This window comes from Melozone crissalis, unplaced genomic scaffold (assembly GCF_028551555.1).
Source record: "Melozone crissalis strain CALT ecotype California unplaced genomic scaffold, PUWL_Pcris_2 ptg000107l_1, whole genome shotgun sequence".
In the NCBI taxonomy this organism is placed as follows: Eukaryota; Metazoa; Chordata; class Aves; order Passeriformes; family Passerellidae; genus Melozone; species Melozone crissalis.
The window spans coordinates 3,678,395-3,699,600 of record NW_026535884.1 but is presented as its reverse complement, the minus strand read 5'-3'; the positions used below and the strand labels follow the sequence as shown (position 1 = coordinate 3,699,600).

The following is a 21,206-nucleotide window of genomic DNA, read 5'->3' as shown; positions in this document are numbered from 1 at the left end:
GGTGTGTTGTCATCCTGAAAAGTGGCAGAACAGAAGTTGTTTGGTTTCCTGCAGGAAGAAGTGGGTAGTTTCTGGTACAATGTGTAAGGTGGTTGCTTAGGATGGGTCAAGGTCTGTTCTACTTCCAGACTAAATTTTCAATTTATTTTAAAGCTTATGCTAATGCCAGTGAGGGAGCAGATGACATTCTTTTCATTTTCTGGTCTTTACAGACAGTTGCAGTCACATAAATAATGAATAAGCAAGTTCATTATCTTTCTTTCCTCATACCTAAAAAAGTAAAGAGTAGGCTTTTCAAAGTATTGTAAGTTTCCATAGAGAAAAACAATAACAACAACAACAAAATCTGTACACTTTCTTTGCCTCAGAATGGGTAATAAAACATTAGAGAATTTATGGGTTAAGGTAAGAGAGAGTCCAGCATGGTGACATTGTGCTGGTGTCTGCTCCTGATCAAGGGGAAGGAGAAGGTGAGATAATTTGGAGACAACTGGAAAAGGTTTTGTGATCTTAACCCCTCCAGTAACTTGCTGCAAGTGCAGCAGAACAAAGCAGACCTTATCTAGAGCTTAATTAATGCAGGACATTTCTGGTAACGCCCAAACAGAGGTGACTGAGGAGCTGACAGGGGCTCACTGCTGGACTGGTGCTCACAAAGGAGGAAGAGCTGCTTAAAAATCATAAATCTGTGCAGGTACACCATGTATGAACATATGTGCACACACACAGAGGAGTTATTCCTCTCTTGTTTTTGTGTGGAGTTGAGACTTGAGATGTCTCCTGTCTCCCAGAAAACAAGTCCAGTGCTGCCCTGGGGACTGAAATGCAGCCATGGAAGCTGAAGCTGCCTGATTATTCCTCAGATTGGTGCAGCCCTGACAGAAGCATCCTGCCCACACCTGGCTGCACCTCAACAGTAGTGAGATAACAGAACAGTGCTCTTTGTCCTTTCCTGTTCATTCACGTGCCTGCCCTCAGCTGTGCTGGCTTTTGTCATGGAGCACCTTGGACTGGCCTGTGACCATGGGCTCATTCACAGTCTCTAAAGAAACCCTTTACCTTTGTGTGCTGATCAAAGTGCCACCGTGCACTTCCCTGAGTGCAGTCCTATGGGGCTCACTGCCACCAGCACCTTCCTCCATTCCTGTTTCTTCCTTGTAGGACTGATAAATCCAGTCAGTGTGAACTCATTGCAACCATCATATTTTACCAAGAGCTTAAAGCAAACAACGGTGCTGCTGCAGCAGCTGCCCTCCCAGTGCTGGGTGGAATTAACCTTGCAGCAGCTGAATGGTTTGCAGGAAGAGCTGATTGCCTGCCACCAGTGGTGGCTGTGTGTTTGCTGACACACTCTGTGCTCTGTCCATTTGCCACAGTGGCTGCTCTGCCTTGGTTCATCTTTTGTTTTCCTGCTCTATCACTGATGTGCTCATTGATCATTGGTGCTCCAAGAGATTCAATATTCAGCTGGGCTGGGTTGAATTCCTTGGCACTGTGTCCCAGTGTGCTGTTCAAAATGTTTTGGCTGCTGTTTGTGTTTATCAGCTCTTTTCCTTCAATAAAACTTTCATCAACACCAAATGTGTAGCCCAGAAGGACCATCATAAAGGTGACATTTTCTCTTGTCACAGTCAAAGTGTGTTAAGACCTTTGGAAGCCTGGCAGCATTTTTGCAGGGGCACTGATTCATTTATGGAATGAGTGAAATGTCAGCAGAATTGGAAGTCTTGAAGCAGAAACCTACTGACCAAAGGCATCAGCACTGTCAGCAAAGCCAGGGTGTGAATGGGAGTCTGAGTCTTTCCCTTGGTGGTGAAAGAAAAACCTTTGGGGGAGATCTGAAGTGGAAGTTACAGTGTTTTATGTCAGTCTGAATTGTGAAAGTGGCTGTGATATGTGCACAAATGTCTGCTGCAGGTCTGAGAGCAGCAATTTCACACAAAGATTAAATCATAACTTGCTAAAACTTTGCTTCTGAACAAGAGTAGTGATTGCAATACACAGAGGGCCCAGGTGATGATGCCTGCAGGATATACAAGCATCCCGCTGCTCTGGAAAATAAATTCTCCTGGTAGCATCAGTGAAAGCCCCACAGATAATTGATATTTCAGTGTCAATTCTGGAGTGACATTAGTGCAGTACTGCAGAGCTCCCCACTCCACAGGTTTGCGGTGTCATTTCCAAATTAGAGAGTGTAGCTTGTACAAGCCAATGTGCACTGTCATTATTTTGGTGTTTTTTTGGGAAAATACTGCAAGAGGAGAGGAGACTTTCTTCTTTTGGGCCATCAAAAACTGTCTCTATGTATCGCAGTACTGTAGATCTTACAAGATTTCATGAGGAGCAGCTCCAGGATATGCCTGCAGATCTCTGGAGGCTTTTATATGCCATGTGACCCAATGTCCTAGCAGAATCTTTTGACACAAGTTATAAGTAATTTGGATTAAATAGACATATTTTTCTCAGGAAAGGCAGACCAGGAAAATGTACAAAGCAATGAGAAAAGCAATAATTACACTTGGTCATGGTGACAGTTTGGGTGTAGTGATGCTATTTATTTATCTTAAACATGCTGGTGAATATAGGGATGCATTTCAGGCTGGATTTAGGAATGTTACAGCAACAAAAAGGATGAAACTGTGAAACATTAATGAAACCTTATTTAAAGTGTTGTTTGTTGACAGGTTTCACCAATTACATGCGGAGTCCATCGGGGGACATCTTCAACCCAGAGCATTACCAAGTGAACCAGGACATGAGCTACCCCCTGAGTCACTACTTCATTACCTCCTCACACAACACCTACCTCATGGGAGATCAGCTGATGTCCCAGTCCAGGGTGGACATGTATGCATGGGTGCTGCAGTCTGGCTGTCGCTGTGTGGAAGGTAAAGAGCAAAAAGGAGCTGCCAGTGCGCTCTGTGGTCTTGGTTCTCCTCTATGAAGAAAGATTTGTGACTTCTGCAGAAGCATGGTAGCTGGGGAGAGGAAAAATCCTGGGGAAATGGTGTTTTCCTTTCATAAGGAACAACAAAATAATGTTGTGATAGAATGGACAAATTTTCTTGAGACAGACATTTAAGGAGTGGTATTGTTGTAGTGAGGAAAATAAATTGTAAAGCTCCTGTTGTAGAGAGGATGCTGATGTCCCAGTCCAGGGTGGACATGTATGCATGGGTGCTACAGTCTGGCTGTCGCTGTGTGGAAGGTAAAGAGCAAAAAGGAGCTGCCAGTGGCCTCTGTAATTTTGTTTCTCCTCTCTGAAGAAAGATTTGTGGCTTCTGCAGAAGGCATGGTAGCTGAGGTGAGGAAAAGGCCAGGGAAAATGGTGTTTTCCTTTCATAGGGAACAACAAAATAATGTGATAGAATGGACAAATTTTCTTGAGACAAACATTTGAGGAGTGGTTTGTTGGTAGTGAGGAAAAAAACCTGTAAAACTGTTGTAGAGAGGATGCTGATGTTGGGCAGAGTGCACTGGTGCTTGTTCTGCCTTAGCCAAGTCTGTGACATCCAGACTGGCAAATATGGCAGAGTTCCTGCCACACCTGAGAGGAAAGTGGGTATTTCTGCCCAGAGAAGCATTCTGTGAAATGGTGACAGTGTCTGCAGTGACCAGGGGACCTTTTTGTGCAATCCCTTCTTGTGCTGCCTTTCTGAGACATTGCCTCTTTCATAACCATCTTTAATGTTCTCACCATTAAAGTGTTTGCACAGTTTTTCAAAAGGCAGATATGGTTTGCTTAGATTGTGGATGTGCCATTGGGTGCTTCAGGGGAGTAAAACATTCCATGGAAATATGATAATAGACAAATAATATAGACAAAGGCAGAATCCAGGCCGGGCTGGGGATGGGCAGGTCCTGGCTTGGCCTGTGGTGTGAGCAGCCTGGCTGAGAGTCTCTGCTTTCCTTTTCAGGTTCAGCAGGAGCACAATGACAGCAATGCTTTTCTCTGTCACCTCTCTCCTGTCATAAAGCCCTCAGCAATTTTTAAAAGAGTTTCTTTGCTTGGGGCTCTCTCAGACAGTGGGAACAGTCACCTGGTGCCAGCACGAGGCCTAGTTCAGAAATTCCTTCCCAGGAGGGATGTTCAGCACAGAGAGGAGGGAGGGCAGGGTGGGAATGAACCTGGCTGGGCTGCTGAAGGGAATTTCAGGGTTTTATTGTCCCCCACAGAGGCTAGCCCAGCTGCTCCTGCTCTGATGGTGTCTCTGTTTCTGTCCTGCAGTTGACTGCTGGGACGGGCCGGACGGGGAACCAATTGTCCACCATGGATACACCCTGACTTCCAAAATCCTCTTCAAAGATGTGATTGAAACTATCAACAAATATGCCTTTATCAAGAATGAGTATGTATCCAGCCTGCCAACCTCTCAGTCTCAGGGCTAGGAATTGGATCCTTGTGCATCCCTGACCAGAATTCCAGTCAGAATTTGGAGTTGTTTTGTGGTGGAAATCCTTCAGAAAAGAAACACCAAGGCAAAGCTGAGTAGGGACACTCTGCACAGAGGTGTGGAGCTGGATTTACTGAGCTTGTACAACACCTGAGGAACAGCAGGTTTTGCCAGTGAAAGCTTTTAGTGGCAGTTAAACCACTTTGTCTCTCTGCATGAGCACTCTGGTGCTGCCAAGGCTACACCTGGGTGCTCCAGGGATAGGAAACAAGTCAGGGAATAAAGGATCCAAAGAGAGAGTAACCTGATTGTGGACAAAGCAGAGTGTTCATCAGAAAGAGGTTATTTTCCCTACAGGTACATTGTTCAGAAAATCAGCATTATTCATGGGAAGTTTCATATACCTTGGCAGTTGCTGTTCTCCTCCTCCACACAGTCAAAATGTGTGTGGCAAAAAAACCTTTGGTTTTTTTTAAATAGAAATTACTTTATCACTGTAAAAAATTTCCAGTAGATCCCCCAAAGCAGCCCATCTGCCTTTACAAATAGAAAATAAACTTGCACTAAATTTTCAGACCAGGTAAACTTCTTGTGAGCCTGATACTTTTTGCAGTTTGCCTGAAGTCATGGTAAACAAATCAAAGGCAGTGCTTCTGAAATGGTTCAGCTTTTAAACCTTTGCAAAAAGGGTAACTGGGACCACAGAATCAACGGGGAAAGTTTGGTCCTGGTGTGGCTCAAATCCTGATGAGGAGCTAATGAAGGCCAGATGTCAGGATTGAAATAATTGATTTTTAATGAATGAATCCCTGATAGTTTGATCCTGCAAAACTCCTTTATAAAAGGCTGTTGTGCTGATCTTAAAAAAGCATCACCTCTAAAGAGAAATCCACCATCAGTGTGGTTTTACTGGCACTGACCACACTGGAGTAGATCCTCCACAAGTCTTATCTTCAACCAGGCATTGTTGTTCCTTGGCCTTGGTCTGGATAATCAACAATAAATGAGAAAAGTGAAATTAAAACTGGAAACAACACTTGCTGTCTTTGTAGAAGAGGCTTTGTCTGCAGGTTTATCTGTATGACAGTGCTCTGTTGTTAGTGGGAAAAGCCCTCATGGTGTAAAAGCCAAATTTGCAGCTGGTGCTTTCTGCAGGTACCCTGTGATCCTGTCAATTGAGAACCACTGCAGCATCGTGCAGCAGAAGAAGATGGCTCAGTATCTTACAGAAATCCTGGGAGACAAACTGGATCTGTCTTCTGTGCACAACGATGACTCCACAAAGCTCCCCTCACCAGCAAGTCTTAAAGGGAAGATCCTGGTTAAGGTAAATTCCTGCTTCATGTGTGCTTCCCCTCCTCTTGTTTGTGGTGATGATTTCTGCCTGGTTATCACTGTTCCCTAACTTAAATCACTTCACAAAAAGCAGACCTTAGGAAACTGCTACTTAAGGTTCATAAAAAATGTCTTCTCCGTCAACAAGAACCTGGAAATAACATGCTTTGAATAATTTTGGGGTTTTTTTTAGAATATGACATAGCAAGAGCTGCATGCTCCCCTGCCTCTGTAATAAATTTATCTTCTAGGGCAAGAAACTTCCAGCCAACATCAGTGAGGATGCAGAGGAAGGAGAAGTTTCTGATGAGGACAGTGCTGATGAGATTGACGATGACTGTAAACTAATGAATGGAGATGTAAGTGAAGTGAGTGTAAATGTCTGTCAAGGCTTCCCATCCCAGTGAGGGGAAACCTTGGAGGAGCTCTCTGGATTTTGGGTGTGGTCTGATCTTTGGGGTTCATCACAAGGGGTTCAGGTTCTAAACCTTCATGGGGGCAGATTGACAAAAGTGCACAGGAAGCAGCACCTGCTCTAGGGGCTATGTTTCAAGTTTAAAGTTTAGAGTATTAATATCTCATGATTCTTCAGTGCATCACAGTGTGCTTCCCCTAAAATGCAAACAAAAAAAAAAGAAAATAAAACATTCTATTTACATCAAATTGTGGTCATTTTTACAGAGCATCCCTTTGCTTTGCTGAATGCTGAGCTTGATTGATTTTTACTGTAAGAAAAATCTCTGCTGGCTTCAATCTGAAAATCCCTTGTTTCTTCATCCTTTTTTAAAAGGTCTATTTTTTTGTCACTTTAATCTTTTGGCAAATTCCACTGCACCTTGCAGAAACAATACAAAACACAGCAAAACCATTTAATGACATAAACCAGATTGTCTTGGAGAGAGTTTGCATTCTCATTCTCTCTCCCTCAGGCTATTTCCTCATTTTGTATTATGGATCTGATCTAAAAGAGAAACTTCTCTGTGAATAAGACTACCAAAGGAGAAAAATAATTTCTTTGCTTTTTGGAAGTTATTACATGTCAGCATATCACTTTTCAGTATTTTACAGCACCATCTTTGTTATTAACAGTTCACTTTACTGAGATTTACTGATGCTTTGAATCTGAGATTTGCTACACCTGGTTTGCTTTCCAAAATGAAATTTTGAAGAGTTCAGAAAATCAGAGCTTGTTTCATGACAAATGGAACTGGGAATTCTTGGGGTCTACAGAGAGAACACAATCTGTCACCCCTTAAAAGACCTGAGTGGAAAAGAAAGCTCTTGATTTTTATTTTTAATTTTATTTCCTCACTTTCCCACATGGGCCATGGTGCACACAGAGCAGGGAACAGGAGTTCTCTTGCATTTTGCCTTTGATCTGCTGAAAGGAGGATTCTAAACCATCTCCCATCCCTTCCACCCAATAGATCTTGCACCTATTGCAGCTGCAGAATCAGCCTGATCATGACATGGGACTCACATGATGCTTTCTTCATCACTGCCTGGCTTAATGGTTTAATGTTTTGTTTGCAGGCATCTGCTAACAGGAAAAGAGTGGAGAATATAGCAAAGAAGAAACTTGACTCACTGATAAAAGAATCCAAAATCCGTGACTGTGAAGATCCAAACAATTTTACAGTTTCAACTCTCCCATCCTCAGGAAAGGCTGGGCTGAAGTCTGATAGTAAGAAGGTGAATTTGTGTTTAATTGTATTTGTGTTTCATTGTTTACTAAATATATCTTGTATTGACTTCAGCTTCATAGCTGAATTCATGCAGTTAATGATGATGCCAGGTGAACATCACTGTCAGATACACAAACTATTTATCTTGCTCACACAGCAATTGGAGCATGAAATGTACTCTGAAATGACTTTTCAACAGAAAGATTTTGATTTTCCATTATAAAAAAACTGCTTTTGAATGTTGGGCTCTTTTTGTTCCTTAGTTCTCTATGTTCTATGCATTTTCAGTATATTTTAATTTTATATTAACTCTAATTTATAAGAATGTACTCAGCCCACAGACTACACTTCATGAGGCATTTTCATTTTAGGCTTTGTAATAAGCCACAAAAACTTTGGGAAGATTGTTCCATGCAAATGAAAAAAACAGTGGAGATCTGCCAACAATAAGCAGGTGTAATAACCAGGGATTAAAACTAAATTAGGGATGAGAACTAAAAGTCAGCTTCCCAAAACATTCTGTGGGGTGAGTTTGGATGTATTTTAAACCCAATGCTTTACATGATGTATCAGAGAGTTCTTGTGAGAGCCACTACAAGGCCAAGCCTTGCCAAACCCTTTAGCAGAGATGTTACCCAGAATAGTCAGTGCTAAAATCCCCTCCTGTTTGTGCTGATATCCAGAGACTGCCTGAGCACTCTGTCTGAGCTCCTGTGTTCTTTCTCCTCTCTTTGGTTGCTTCAGAGTAAACTGGAGGATGATGCAGAATCCGGGGAAGATTTCAGTGCCAGCAAGAGGCACAGCAAGTCCCTCATGGGCAGCTTCTCCAAACGCAAGGTGAGCCCCTGCCAAGGTGAGGGCTGCACCACAGCTTGGATTCTTGGAGGGATTTTTATTTTTGCATGCAGTGGAGAGGAATTTCATAACTGCAACATCTGCAGCACCTCGCTGTGAGGCTGTTCACTGAACAGACAGGCTGGGGAGCTGCTTATCACTGTGCATAACAACACAGATTCAATCAACATGAAGGTCTGAGGGTGTCCAAGATCTAACTGAGAACTACAGAAATTAATTTACACCTTTTATCTGAGGATTTGTGCTTCCTGTGTAACAAGGCTCAGACCTTGGGCTGAGTTTTCCCCATGTGCAGATTTTGCTGCAGAGCTGAGTGTTACGAAAGCTGTCATTTTCCATTTTCTCTAAGTAACACACTCATTGGCATAACAAAGCAGAATTGTAGCCAGCTGCTCAAACTTTGATCACACACTTATGATATTATGGTTTTATTTCCTTCTGGCACAGAAAAAAGGAAGCAAATTGAAAAAGGCATCAAGCCTGGAAGAGGGTGAAGATGATTCGGATTCTCAAGGGAATTTAGCCAGGAGCTCTGTACATTACAGCAGGTTTGTTAAATGATTTGTTGCTAAAATATGCCTGCATAAATGCACTCACTAAATAGGTTTGCTTCTGGTCTAGATGCCAGTTTGTTAGTGGCTGCAGTGGGGAGATGTCAATGTCTGCCACAAAATCACCAGAATGATCTCTTGGTGCTGTTCAGATTCATTAGCCAAGCACAGTGGACCTTTTACGCATTTTGACCTCTTACTGCCTCATCCATTTCTTTACCCTGATTTATTTTTAAATATGAAAGATAACATTTACCCCTGAATTGGTGGGAAGTTAATTTGTTCTGTTAATTTGTTACCTTCCTAGGGTAAGCCGACAGAAGAAGACAATGAAGCTGTCCAGGGCCCTGTCTGACCTGGTGAAATACACAAAGTCTGTTGGCATCCATGATGTTGAAACTGAAAGTAAGTTGAACTAAAAGTTTTTTAGCTAAAATAATTGCTACCCAAAGAAATGGAAAGGTTTATGTTCTTAAATATCTTTTCATTAAAAGAAGAGTTCTTAATGAAGAATGAGGTCATCATCGTATTCAGCTTCACTTTCCCAACCATAACTGCCCCAATAAGCAGTGTCTGCTGTAATTTAGGGAAAACAGAGTTCCCTCTGAGTGGCATGCACTGAAATGATGCTTGATAGCTAAAAAGGAACTAATGCTATGTACTTTTGAAAGCTTTATCTAGATAATAAATAAATGAATAAGGAGATTACCTCCAATCTCCTCTGCAGTCTCTTCCAGCTGGCAGGTTTCATCTTTCAGTGAAACCAAAGCCCACCAGATCCTGCAGCAGAAGCCGGCCCAGTACCTGCGCTTCAACCAGCACCAGCTGTCCCGCATCTACCCCTCCTCCTACAGGGTGGACTCCAGCAACTACAACCCCCAGCCCTTCTGGAATGCTGGCTGCCAGCTTGGTCAGCTCAAACTTCTCTGTTTTTTGGGTTTATTTTGGGAGGGATGCTGTGGGAAATGGATTTGTAGAGGATTCTGTCCGTGGAATAGGAGAGATGTTGTTAGGAGAGAAATGGAACCAGAAAGAAGTTTCAAAGGATGGCCTTGCAAATAAGACTGGATACTTTGGAGAAATAGAACTATGAAAGATGCATTGTAGTAAGGCTTACAAGGGGTAATTTTAGATGATTTGCTTTAAAACATTTACAACACAGTGTAACAAAAGCTGAAAGGCCAAGAAATGCTTATAGATTATTGTAATTAGGAAACAGTTGGCTTCTGATTCTGCTGGTGTGATTAATTACATCTGTATTGTCTCACCCTTCACATGAGACTAAAAACAGAATAGAAGTTTTTGAAACACCTCTCAGCTGCCCCATCTCTGGGTCAAAAAAGAGCTTAATCCAAGGGGATGTTTGAATAGGAGCACTGGAATCACCCCTTAGGACACTCTGAGTCCTCTGCTTATCCAGCTTTGCTGACCATGGAGTCCTCCTTGGTACTATCCTTGCATTGATTACCTTGAACATGTGTCTTACATGCCAGGAGCTGTCTGGTAAATGGAAATAAATGAACTTCTCAAATGCAAGAGGGCTTCAGAGTTCAGCTCTTCTGGAGAGCCTCCCTCCCTGAAGCTGTAATATAACAGAATAATTTTCCATAAGATATCTGATTTTTTTTTGCATCTAAGAAGTCAAATTTGAATCTGATTTTTTTTTTTTTTTAATAGTTGCACTAAACTACCAGTCAGAGGGGAGAATGCTGCAACTGAACCGGGCCAAATTCAGTGCCAATGGGAACTGTGGCTATGTCCTCAAACCCAACTGCATGTGTCAAGGTAAGGAAAACATTAATTAAACCAGGGGAACACTGATTGCAGAACAGGACTGAGTGTGAGGATTGGTACAGTTTGTTTAAAGATTCATTTCTGAAGCCAGAAGCAAAAGAGCCAGGAGGTATCTGTAATTAAAGTCATGCTGCACTTTCACATTATGGGATTCTCTATTCTTACAGGTGTCTTTAACCCAAATTCTGAAGACCCACTGCCTGGTCAGTTGAAGAAACAGCTGGTTCTGAGAATTATCAGTGGTCAACAACTCCCCAAACCACGTGATTCCATGCTGGGAGACAGAGGAGAGGTATGGGACAGCTGTAATTGTTATTTTGTGGTGCAGAAAGTTTATTTCCATTCTGGCTGGGCTAAGGATGAGGATTTCACACCCTGCAGTTACTTGTCAGGAGACACAGACCATGAATAAATTAGGTCATGAATATCCTACATCTTCAGGTGATTTTTTTTACTTTTAAGCATCACAGCAGTGCTTTGATGATTTTCCTCAGTTTCCAACACAATACTTCCAGGAGAAGCAAAAAAAAGGCAGAGAGACCATATCAATTTAATAATCCACTCCATAAGGCTCAGGGGCAATAATTACCCAGACATTCATGTATAGTGCCCATATTGTAAAAGCCATTTGCTTAGGTTTCATTTGTCACTATTTCTTTTCAATATTTGTTGTTTTTTTGTTTTTCAGATCATAGATCCATTTGTTGAAGTAGAAGTTATAGGCTTACCTGTTGATTGCTTCAAAGAACAAACCAGAGTAGTTGATGATAATGGTAAGAAAATCTGAGATTTTTATGGCTGAAATATCCTCTTTTAGTCAAGTTTTTCATAAAAATAAGAGTAGATAAGATTTGGTGCCTATTATGCCAAAGCACAGAAAATTGGATTTCAGCATTTTAATGTTGATTAGACTTGGAATTTGACTTGTTTGGTTGAGTTGGTATAAATATGCTGCAGGTCTTGGTATGAAACAAAACATTTGTTTTCTCATTATGTGTGAGAGGAGGGTGTTTTGACCTTGCTGTGGTCAAAAGGCAGGGCCAAATTTAGGCGAGACCCAACTCTCTTCCTTGTGGGAACATTGGATTTTCCAAGAACAATCAATCCATCAGGAAAACCAGAATGACACCACAGCTTAGGCAGACTTGTTGTTTGCTGTGAATGAGATTCCTGAAGCTGACTCCCCCTTTGGAAGGTTTTAACCCCATGTGGGAGGAGACCTTGGTGTTCACAGTGCACATGCCAGAGATCGCCCTGATCCGGTTCCTGGTGTGGGACCACGACCCCATCGGGAGGGATTTCATCGGCCAGAGGACAATTGCCTTCAGCAGCATGATGCCAGGTGAGAGAAAGAGTCATCCCAAATTAATGGGCTGGGATTTTTCCTGGGAAAAATCAAAATTAATGTCTCTGCTGCAGAAATTTCTAGTTAGAACAAGAGGCTGGAGTTTGGGCTCTGAGTTCTCTGCCTCAGTCAGCTCCTGACTGATATGGTGATGAAGACTAAATCAATTAACTCCACATTTTTGGGACTAGATTTTGATAAAATGGGTAAGATTGCTAAGCAGGGTGGGTAAATCTTGAGGGTTTGAAATACTTTACTCCTTTAGCGCTTTGTCCTCTCTTTCTTCACACCAGTTTTTGAAAAATCTCTAGGGTTTTGCTTGGTTTTGTGACTATGAGTAGTAGTTTAACACAGAACAGAAAGTTACCTATTCTAATGATGGGATCCAGGCCATTAAATGCCATTTTCAGACAATTTCCTCTGTTTTCATTTCAGTCTTCCTTCTCATTAAAACTTCTTGTGTGTGTATTTTTCTTTCCTTTCAAAGTCAAGAAAAAAGTTTCTCTTTAAGATTGAAGAAACCCATCCAGTCTTGCTAAACTGACCTTGGATGAAAGCTTTGCAGTCTCAATAATGAACTAAAAGTCCAGAGGAGAGAATGTGGTCAAGCTTAAATCATGGCTTGACAGCAGCAATAACAGAGCCTGGATGAAACAGGACAGGGCTGTTTTATGAGATCATGACAAAAAATGGGGGTGAAGTTTGCAGGTGTTGTGGCTCAGCCACACCTGAGTGTGGAAAGGTGATGGATCCTCACTGTGAGGAGGAGGAGGAGCTGGGAGAATCCTCCTTGATCTTTGATCTCTTCTGCTGCTCACAAAAGGAAAATCTCCAGCTGCTCCTCCTGTCCCAGCCCTGTTCCAGCTCTGCTCCCTCTGTTTCAGGTTACAGACACGTGTACCTGGAGGGCATAGAAGAGGCTTCCATCTTTGTGCATGTGGCAATAAATGACATCTGTGGTAAGGTGAGTGTCTCTGTGGTGTGCAACACCCCCACAGGAGCTGCCAGCATCTTGTATCACACCAGGGAAGATCAGGGGGTGAAGGGCCAGGCTGACATTTTTGTTCTTTTAGAGTAAAATTGATCTCTGTGCTTGTCATGGTAGCCTGAGATCTTTCTGAATATCCATGGAGATAAAGGCAAATCACAGGGAAAGTGATAAAAGAGATTCTTGCAGTGCCTTTTTGAGGAAGCCATAGGGGAAGGTTATTTCCTTGCAGCACACACATTTTTATATAAATAGTGTGATTATGAGTGCGCCTTGCTGAACCAAAGGTGACACATCTTAACCTTGAACACTTGTTCCCTGCAAAGCTGATGCTTTAGAGGCTCTGCCTGATGTTTCAGCATTTTATATTTAATTGAATTCCACAAGCTTATTTGCTTTGGGGTTTTTTTGCCATAATAACTCTTAAAATGCAGAGGAAGGGTGATGCTGGTAATAGCTGGACATATTTACACTCCTTGAGTGCTATTAGGGGTGTGATTTCTTCACACACAGGAAATAAACAACTCTCAATGTGCCACATCTCAATTTCCACGAAAGTAAAGCCCTAATTTCAGACTTGTTCTAGGCCAGATAAAAAGGAGGCAGCTCCTGTCCTCTGAGTGCAGTGATCTGTGCTGTTAATGCCAAGGAAATCAGGTACAGAGCTCCTTGCAGGATCCCAGTTTGTCCCGCAGCAGTGAAATGCAATATCAGCATTGTGACAGCAGGAGGAGGCATCCAGTGGCTGGGAATGCCCAGCTCCTCCTCCAGAGGGAAATTCGAGCATCCTGAACAGGAAAACAGCTTTTATAGACTTTAGACTTTATTTTTTAGACTTTATAATCACTTAGTTACTTAACTCCAGTCACTGCCCTTGCCAGCAGTGTTTAATGGAAGGGCCAATGTTCGTCCTCTTCATCACTGAAGTATTTTCAATTCAAACCTCCTCTGGCAAATTCTCTCTGTTTAGCCTTAATTTCCTAAGCCTTTCATAATTATTTGCTCTTCCTAACTTCTTCATGAGTGACTGGCTGTGATAGTTTGCGGAAGGGCAAATGCCCATTTAAACTTTGGCAGTTTATTGGGGACATAGATTTTTCTTGGTGTTCCCTGATTGCTTCTCATTGTCACTGCAGTCTCTCTGGGCTTGCTGGTGTTAGGAAGTGATTCTGTGCACTGAAAAAATACAAGGATTTGGAAGGAAAATGTGTGTGTTGTGGTTTTGTTTTGTTTTGTTTTTTTTTTAATTTATAATTTTTAGTAAAAACTACTGAAAATGTGGAACAAATATTGCACATCCCTTTCTGGTTTGGTCTGTCTGAATCACTTTTTGCTTTGATTTTTGGTTAACAGACTACTGTCCAAATTAGAATTTTTTCTTTTCTCCTCTCTTAATTATGGGAGGAAAAATCACCCCAGTTTTCAGCCTGGTTTGGTTTATACCCATTCTTTATTAATTGGTTTTACCCATCCTTTATTAATCCAGGGATTCTAATGCAAACATTTACATTTTGAGACTTTTTTATAAATGGAGATATTCCACCTGCTCAGTACCTTGGTATTACTAAAACAGTCTTAGGTGAAAAAAAAATCTTAACTTATGTGTGAAATCTCTTTCAGACTGCTCTGTTTCCTGGAAAGGCTTTTCTTTGTTTCTGTCTCTTCTGTGTTCTGCTGATGTAGTGCAGAATTTCTTGTGGTTTTTCTAGATGTGCCTATCTCTGAGCTCCTCCCTCACTGTTACTCTGCCTTTACTCTGTCTGTTTGTGATTTCAGTGGGCTTCTCTATGTCACAAAAGTCTCCTTTTAGAAGCAGAGCGTTTTTAGACGCCTTGAAGGTACCCCTCCTGTGCCAGGGAGGTGCAGACACCACCACACACCTGCATGCCTTGAGCTGGTGGCTTCATTAGCATCAACCTCTCCCTGGTAGCATCTTTGAGCTCTCCAACTCGTGGGACATGAGCTGTGACATTTGGCTGGGTCACCCCTGTGGGGTCGCTGACAGCCACAGAGTGAAGCAGATCCAGGATAAAATTCCTGCCACTCTCCCCCTTCTCTGAGCCTCTCCCTCTCCTGCCCTTTCTCTGGAGGGCTGCAATTCAAACCCTTTCTTTCACACAGAAAAGAACATTGACAGTGAATCATTTGCTAAATTTGGGGGAAAGCCTCTTGTGCTGTTTTTCAAGTCTGCTTTCCAGAGTGAAACAGCCCTGTAAAAGCTGGGCTGGGAGAGGAAAGCACAGTGTCCTGGATCTCCCTCAAAACTGCTCTCTTTTATTTTTTTCCTTCTTTTAAAACTTTTCTTTGCCCCCTAAGTTAATCAAATCTGCCCTTGTGTTCTTGAATCACTCCATTGATTCAAGCAACAGTGTCCAGCTTAACAAAGCTGCAGCAAACTAGCCAGAATGACACCTTGGGCCCTGCGCTGCGTGCCACCCATTCCATCAGTGCTTCCCCTTTCTTTTTGGTGGATATTATTTGTCTGTGTTGTTTGTATGACAATTTTTTCTGGGTTTTGCAAATATTTATATTGTCTGATTTTTATAGCAATAAATTCATGTACTTGCCAACTTGTCTCCCAGTAATCCAAGCAGACTGTTCAATAGTCTGGCTATCAAAGAAGATTTTCCAATATTTAATATTTGCCTTGCATGGGAAAAATCAAACCCCACTATCTTTTATCTTATCTAAAAGGTAATTTTTGATAATGTTCTACTCACACTGGAGATTGGCATGTGATAACTAAACTTCAGTCAATTATAATTGACTAAATATTGTATAAAAAATAATATTATAAACACTTTTACTGGTTCTTGTGTCAGCCAAATAAACCTTGGTCCCACATGGCAGCTTGGGGTAAAATCAGCTCTTGGCCCAGGCTCAGTGCACAGGGCAGCCAACATCTGCACTAAGTCCTGCACAGCAGCACTGGAAATGCACAAGCAGGCACTCAAATATTTATTTTGGGGTGAAAGCCCGTTGTAATTTAAATGAGACCCTTCTGTGCCGTTGTTTGGCACTGCAGAAATGTGACCTCATGTGACATCACAGGGCAGAACTGGAACCGACAGCGAGCGTGGCTGCTGGTCAGGTTCTGTCACAGCCTTCCTAAAATGCACTTCAGTCATGATCCACCCTGGGTTTATTCATTCTTGATGCTACAGCTGCTCAAAAGTCTGATCCAGCTGGGAAATAAAGAGAGCAAAGGGGGAGAAGCAGATTAAAAGAGAAATTCCTTTCTGTGCCTGAAGTGATGTCAGTGCTCAGAGCAAACCAGCGCTGAGTCAGGCATCAGCCTGGGCTTGGGAAGTTGGCAAATACACCTGGAATGTCTGCAGGAATGCTGGAACTCTGTCTCATTGAAATGTAAATCAGTTGTATGGTGGTGGGAGATTTATGATGGTGAATTTGTGTGTTCAATGCTTAAATAACTACTGAAGGCTGTGGAGAACTGTGATGTGACACTGACTAACTTCCCTTGTTTATAGTGTGTTTCCTCAGTGCTGAACACATACACCAGTGTCTTGGGATAAGTGTTGTATGGTAGGAAAAATTACCCCAAAATGTAATCACACAGGTAGAAAATGAAATACTCCATGATCTTTTGTGTGTGTATACTTAACTGCTATTCATGACAGAGCTCAATTCAATTCGAGTGTAGATCTCCTTTATAGTGAAAAAAATATTCTATTTTATGGTCAGTGTTTATTTCCCAACAGTTCCTAGAAAATGCATTTACAGCAGGAATTTTAAATATATCTGCTTTGGGTGAAACTGAGAAACTCTTCAGCTTTCAGAATGAAAGCCTTGTAGACAGAAGTATTTCCTTTTTTTTTTTGGTTGTCTTTTCAATAGCTCTAATGTTTATGTAGATGTTGTAAGTAATTACATGCTAGAAAGAAAACGATGACAAATACAGAGATAAGTGTGGCTGCAAAATGTTATCTAAAAACATAGCTGAGAAAAAAAAAAGAGATGTGTTATTTTGCAAGGCTGCTGTTAGTGACTTTTTTTTTTTCATTTTTAATGCCTGTCCTATTTAGTTCTCATGCTGATGGGAGGAATATATCAGGAAAGTGTGTGTGAGCGATATTTGCTCATGAGTTCCTGTGCTCAGAGGAAGAGACTTGTATTTTTTATGAGGGACCTTTATATATATTTTTTATTTTTTTTAAAAATATATTTTTTTTTCTTATTTCTTTTGCAGGCCAAACAAGCTCTAGGTCTAAAAGGGCTGTTTCTCAGAAATCCAAAGCAGGCCTCTCTGGACAGTCATGCTGCTGGGCAGCTCCATCGCAAACATTCCTTTAGCAGCCACATCCTGAGACGGACGGCCAGTGCACCCACCAAGAGCCAGAAGAAGAACAAGAAGGGCTTTCCAGAAATTGCTTTTGACACAAAGGACAGCAGCTCTGCAGGGGCTGGAGAAGGGAGGGAAGTGGAAGCTGCCTCCCAGCCTCGCTTTGTGCAAGAGCCAGAAAGCGCTTCCCCGTCCCCAGCTCCCCGAGACGCTGCCGGTGGGGAGGCACCTGGCAAGGGCTTGAAAGGTAAGGCCCAGGGCTGTGCCCAGGGGCCAGGGCAGAGCTGTGCCCACCCCGGGGCTCCCTTCAGCGAGCCCTTGCCCAGGGCACACAGGGTGAGGCTGCAGGAGCCCCTGGGCGAGAAGCCGAGCGTCTTCGCCCGCTGTGCCATCAACAGCTCGGGCAGGATCGGAGTGGCCACCAACTGCATGAAATGCATGATTGGCTCCAAGGAGAGCCCTGACCCCGAGGGGCCGTGGAGTGACCACCCTGGCAGGCCCAGAGAGCCCCTGCAGGCCGGGCAGGGCAGCAGTGCGGAGGAGAGGGTAGAGCTGCACACCTGGGTGGTCAGGGGGCAGCCCAGGCCGCTGTCAGATTTGCAGCCTTGCAGCAGCCCTGGACCTGCAGGTGACCTGAGGAGGAGCAGCCAGGCCTTTGTGAGCCCAGGGAAGACGAGTGGTGACTCTAAGGGCCACGGGATAAAGGCTCAGCCCTGGCAGCGCTGGCAGTGCCACTCTGGTGGCAAGTATGGAAGCACTGTCAACCTGGTTGCAGCCAGCAATGGCTCTGTGTCCTCCAACTCCAGCAGTCTAGAAAGCCTTGGAAGCCCAGAGTTCCCCAAGCACTGGGCTGAACCTTCTCGAAGGCAAGTGGGCACCCTCCAGAGGGAAATGAACGCCTTGTTCGTTCAAAAATTGGAGGAAATTCGAAGTAAATCCCCTATATTCTTTACTGGTAAGACCAGATTTTCTTCACCCTTCTCCACTGTAGATCACAACATTGTCTCAGCTTCTGCATAGCATCCTTACTTAGAAGCTCCTCCATGTTGTTTGGCTGTCAAGAAGTCTTTTTTTTTTTAATTTTGGCAATGACAGAAGAAAAAAAATCTGCATAAATATTTTTATTTTCATTTTTGTAGACGTGTCTGGTTTAGCTTAGTCCTTGCCATGCCTAGTTAACCATCTGCAGTAGTGGCACTGTCAGTAGTCCATAAATGTTGGGGTTGTTTGTTCAGGGCTTTTTGTTTCCTTGATTTTCGTAGTGATTGTGGTATGATACTAAGTAAATTTTAAGATCCAAACCAGAGCATTAAGTGAGATTGAATATGGAAAACCCACATCAACAAACAATATTTCCATTATCAACCTTTGTGTTCCACTGAGGGATAACCACATCAGGAATGATGTCTAATGTGCTCTCTGATAACAATAATCCTGCTCCCTCCTCAAAGATCTTGCAAAATCACTGCTGTCAGTCCAGGAATTACTGGATGTATTTCTCTGCTCTCTTCAGGAGATTTTATTTTATTTTATTTTATAAACAGAGCAGCTCATTCTGCTCCTAAATGTGTGTGCAAACATTTCTGCTGTGCTGTGCTGTTCCTGGCCTGAGGGCAGGGTGTGTGATCTGCTGCTCCCTGGCATAGCCAGGCTGGGGCACTCCTGCCATTCCCTGCTGCCACCCAAAATGTGCCCAAAACTTAGAGGGAAGTTCCTAAAGCTGCAGCATTTTGTGGTTGTTTCAAACTGGGGCTGTGTGGCTGCCCCTGTACCATGGACTGGGGGTTTGTAGAGATGGGAAATCAAAGCAGAGGCAAAGGATGCATTTTAGTAAGAAAAATGGCATTTTTCCTCCTGATTTGGCAGGAATGGGACGGAAGGAAAGAGATTTTGATAAGAATGTTCTGCTTCACAGAACTGTAAGGAGAAAGTAGGAGATGCAGCTTTTGGCTGTGACTGCAAGAGCTCCTTCTCAAATCCATCACCCTCCTTGTTAATTGTCCAAGAAATCTGGACACTGATGATTACATGTTCAGGAGCAGTGAAGTGATTTTGGTGCTTTTCCCTTTTTTAATAACAGATTTTGACTGCCCACCTGTAGTGGGCTTCTTTGAAAACCTCATACAGAAATCTGAGATATTTTATTTATTTGACCAATTTCATATGGTTGGGTGTCTCTGAAATTTATCTTCTATTTTTTATACCATTTTTTTTAAAACATATTTTTCCAATATCTGCTTCAGGCTTTTAGGAAAATACCAGGACAATGGGAGGGGAGAAATTTGCTGGTTCCCTTGACTTGCAGTTAATCCAAAGCAGCAGAACTCTTTCTATGCCTAAGTTATTGGCATTGGGCTTTTCACAAACTCTGAGGACTGTGACATATGAAACCATTTCCCATTACCAGTGCCAGCTCCCCTGCCAGCCCCCCAAGTCACAAAACAAATATTGTGATATGCTTGAAATTTGATTAAATCCATCTGACTTCCCAAGCATGGAATCAGCAAACCCTTAAAATGGTGAAATGGTGCCTTGGACTGGCTGCTGCTGGTCCAGTGACAGCCCCTCTGTTTGCACAAACAGCTCCCTTTCCCAAACTCCTGCAAGGCCATGCCTTGGGCCAGGAAACCAGGGAAACCAGGGAAACCAGCACTTGGGAATTGGCATTCTGCTGGGGGAAGTGCCCTGGGATAGGGCAGGGAACTATAGCTGGCCCTTTATTATACATTAAATAAATATATTTAATAACCATTATTTATATAATATAAATATATAACAATATAAATATGTGTTATATATAAATATACACCATATAAATAAATATAAACATATAAATCTATATTTTAAAGTAATATATAATATGAATATATTTTATAATATTTATTATTACTATAGCTGGCCCAAAATTACATTTTTCAGGGATTTCCCTTCCCAGTGTGCCCCAATCCATGCTGCTGGATGGGCAGAAGGAGAATTTATAAATCTGATCAGCTCTGGGCCCTTCCTGACACTTCTCCAGGCACTGAGAGTCTGGAATGTTGGATTTGGGTTATGGGATGTTGGATTTGGGTTATGGAATGTTGGATTTGGGTTATGGGCACAGGTGCCTGGTTCCCTTCCAGCACTCCCAGCTAATGCAGGACAGGGCAGAGCTGCTCCCACCCTTAGTTCTGCACTGGGCTGGAAATCCTGGTATTCTCTGGGCAGGTTCTGGGAGTGATGCTTTCCATTAGGAGAGGGCTTTGGAAGAGTTTAGATTCCTCTGAGCAGCCTGGAAGATGTCCTTGCCTATGTCAGGGTACTTGAAATTTGATGATTTTTAGGGTTCTTTCCATTACAAACCACTCTGTGATTCTGTGATTCCATTGCCCCATCCAGTTGAGTGTGTTCCTTCAACACCAACAAATATTTCCATCCTTCTATGATTAAAAAAATTAAACTTAATATCTGTCCATGTGTGGATTCCATTGAGTGCTCTGGTTGGTCAGAAATTCTTAGGATCCTACAACCATGTGTGAATATTCCTGTATGTCTCCCATCCCTCCCTCAGCACTAATTTATCCTGTTATCTGCACCTGCCTTCCCTACATTAATTGGATTTTTCCTCTGTTCTGTCCTATTATTCTACATGCACACTCTCTCTCTCTAGTTAAGAACTGAAAGGACAAGCAAGTCAAAGGTAATGTCTGCTGATGTCCCTGATTCCAGCACCTTGTTGCCTGTACTCCTGTTTTTTCCCTGTTTGCTGCCCCATAATTACCTGCTCCTGTATCCTTGAGGTTGTGGTCTGGCTTGGTGGTGCTTTGTTAGTTCTGGGATGCATGTCTGCACTGTGCTTTGGAGATATGGGGAATCATCTTTTTGGCATGATTGCTTTGGCTCCTGGGGTGCAGGTGATAAACACTGCAGAGAATGGAGCATTTTCTCCAGGTAATTGGTGGCTGCAGTGATTCTCCAGG

At 42.7% G+C, this 21,206-nt stretch overlaps 1 protein-coding gene across 1 annotated transcript in view; it reads left to right on the top strand.

The window, feature by feature from the left end:
- The window catches only part of PLCH2 (phospholipase C eta 2), a 46,549-nt gene that overhangs the window by 21,325 nt on the left and 4,018 nt on the right, over nt 1-21,206 (top strand). Inside the window, exons 7-21 of the mRNA XM_054291915.1 lie at nt 2,685-2,888; nt 4,229-4,349; nt 5,550-5,721; nt 5,981-6,088; nt 7,263-7,421; nt 8,159-8,251; nt 8,717-8,817; nt 9,128-9,225; nt 9,548-9,730; nt 10,498-10,605; nt 10,782-10,906; nt 11,303-11,387; nt 11,810-11,956; nt 12,844-12,923; nt 17,155-18,202. Coding sequence (XP_054147890.1) covers nt 2,685-2,888; nt 4,229-4,349; nt 5,550-5,721; nt 5,981-6,088; nt 7,263-7,421; nt 8,159-8,251; nt 8,717-8,817; nt 9,128-9,225; nt 9,548-9,730; nt 10,498-10,605; nt 10,782-10,906; nt 11,303-11,387; nt 11,810-11,956; nt 12,844-12,923; nt 17,155-18,202 — 2,832 coding nt within the window. The remainder of the gene's footprint in view (nt 1-2,684; nt 2,889-4,228; nt 4,350-5,549; nt 5,722-5,980; nt 6,089-7,262; nt 7,422-8,158; nt 8,252-8,716; nt 8,818-9,127; nt 9,226-9,547; nt 9,731-10,497; nt 10,606-10,781; nt 10,907-11,302; nt 11,388-11,809; nt 11,957-12,843; nt 12,924-17,154; nt 18,203-21,206) is intronic.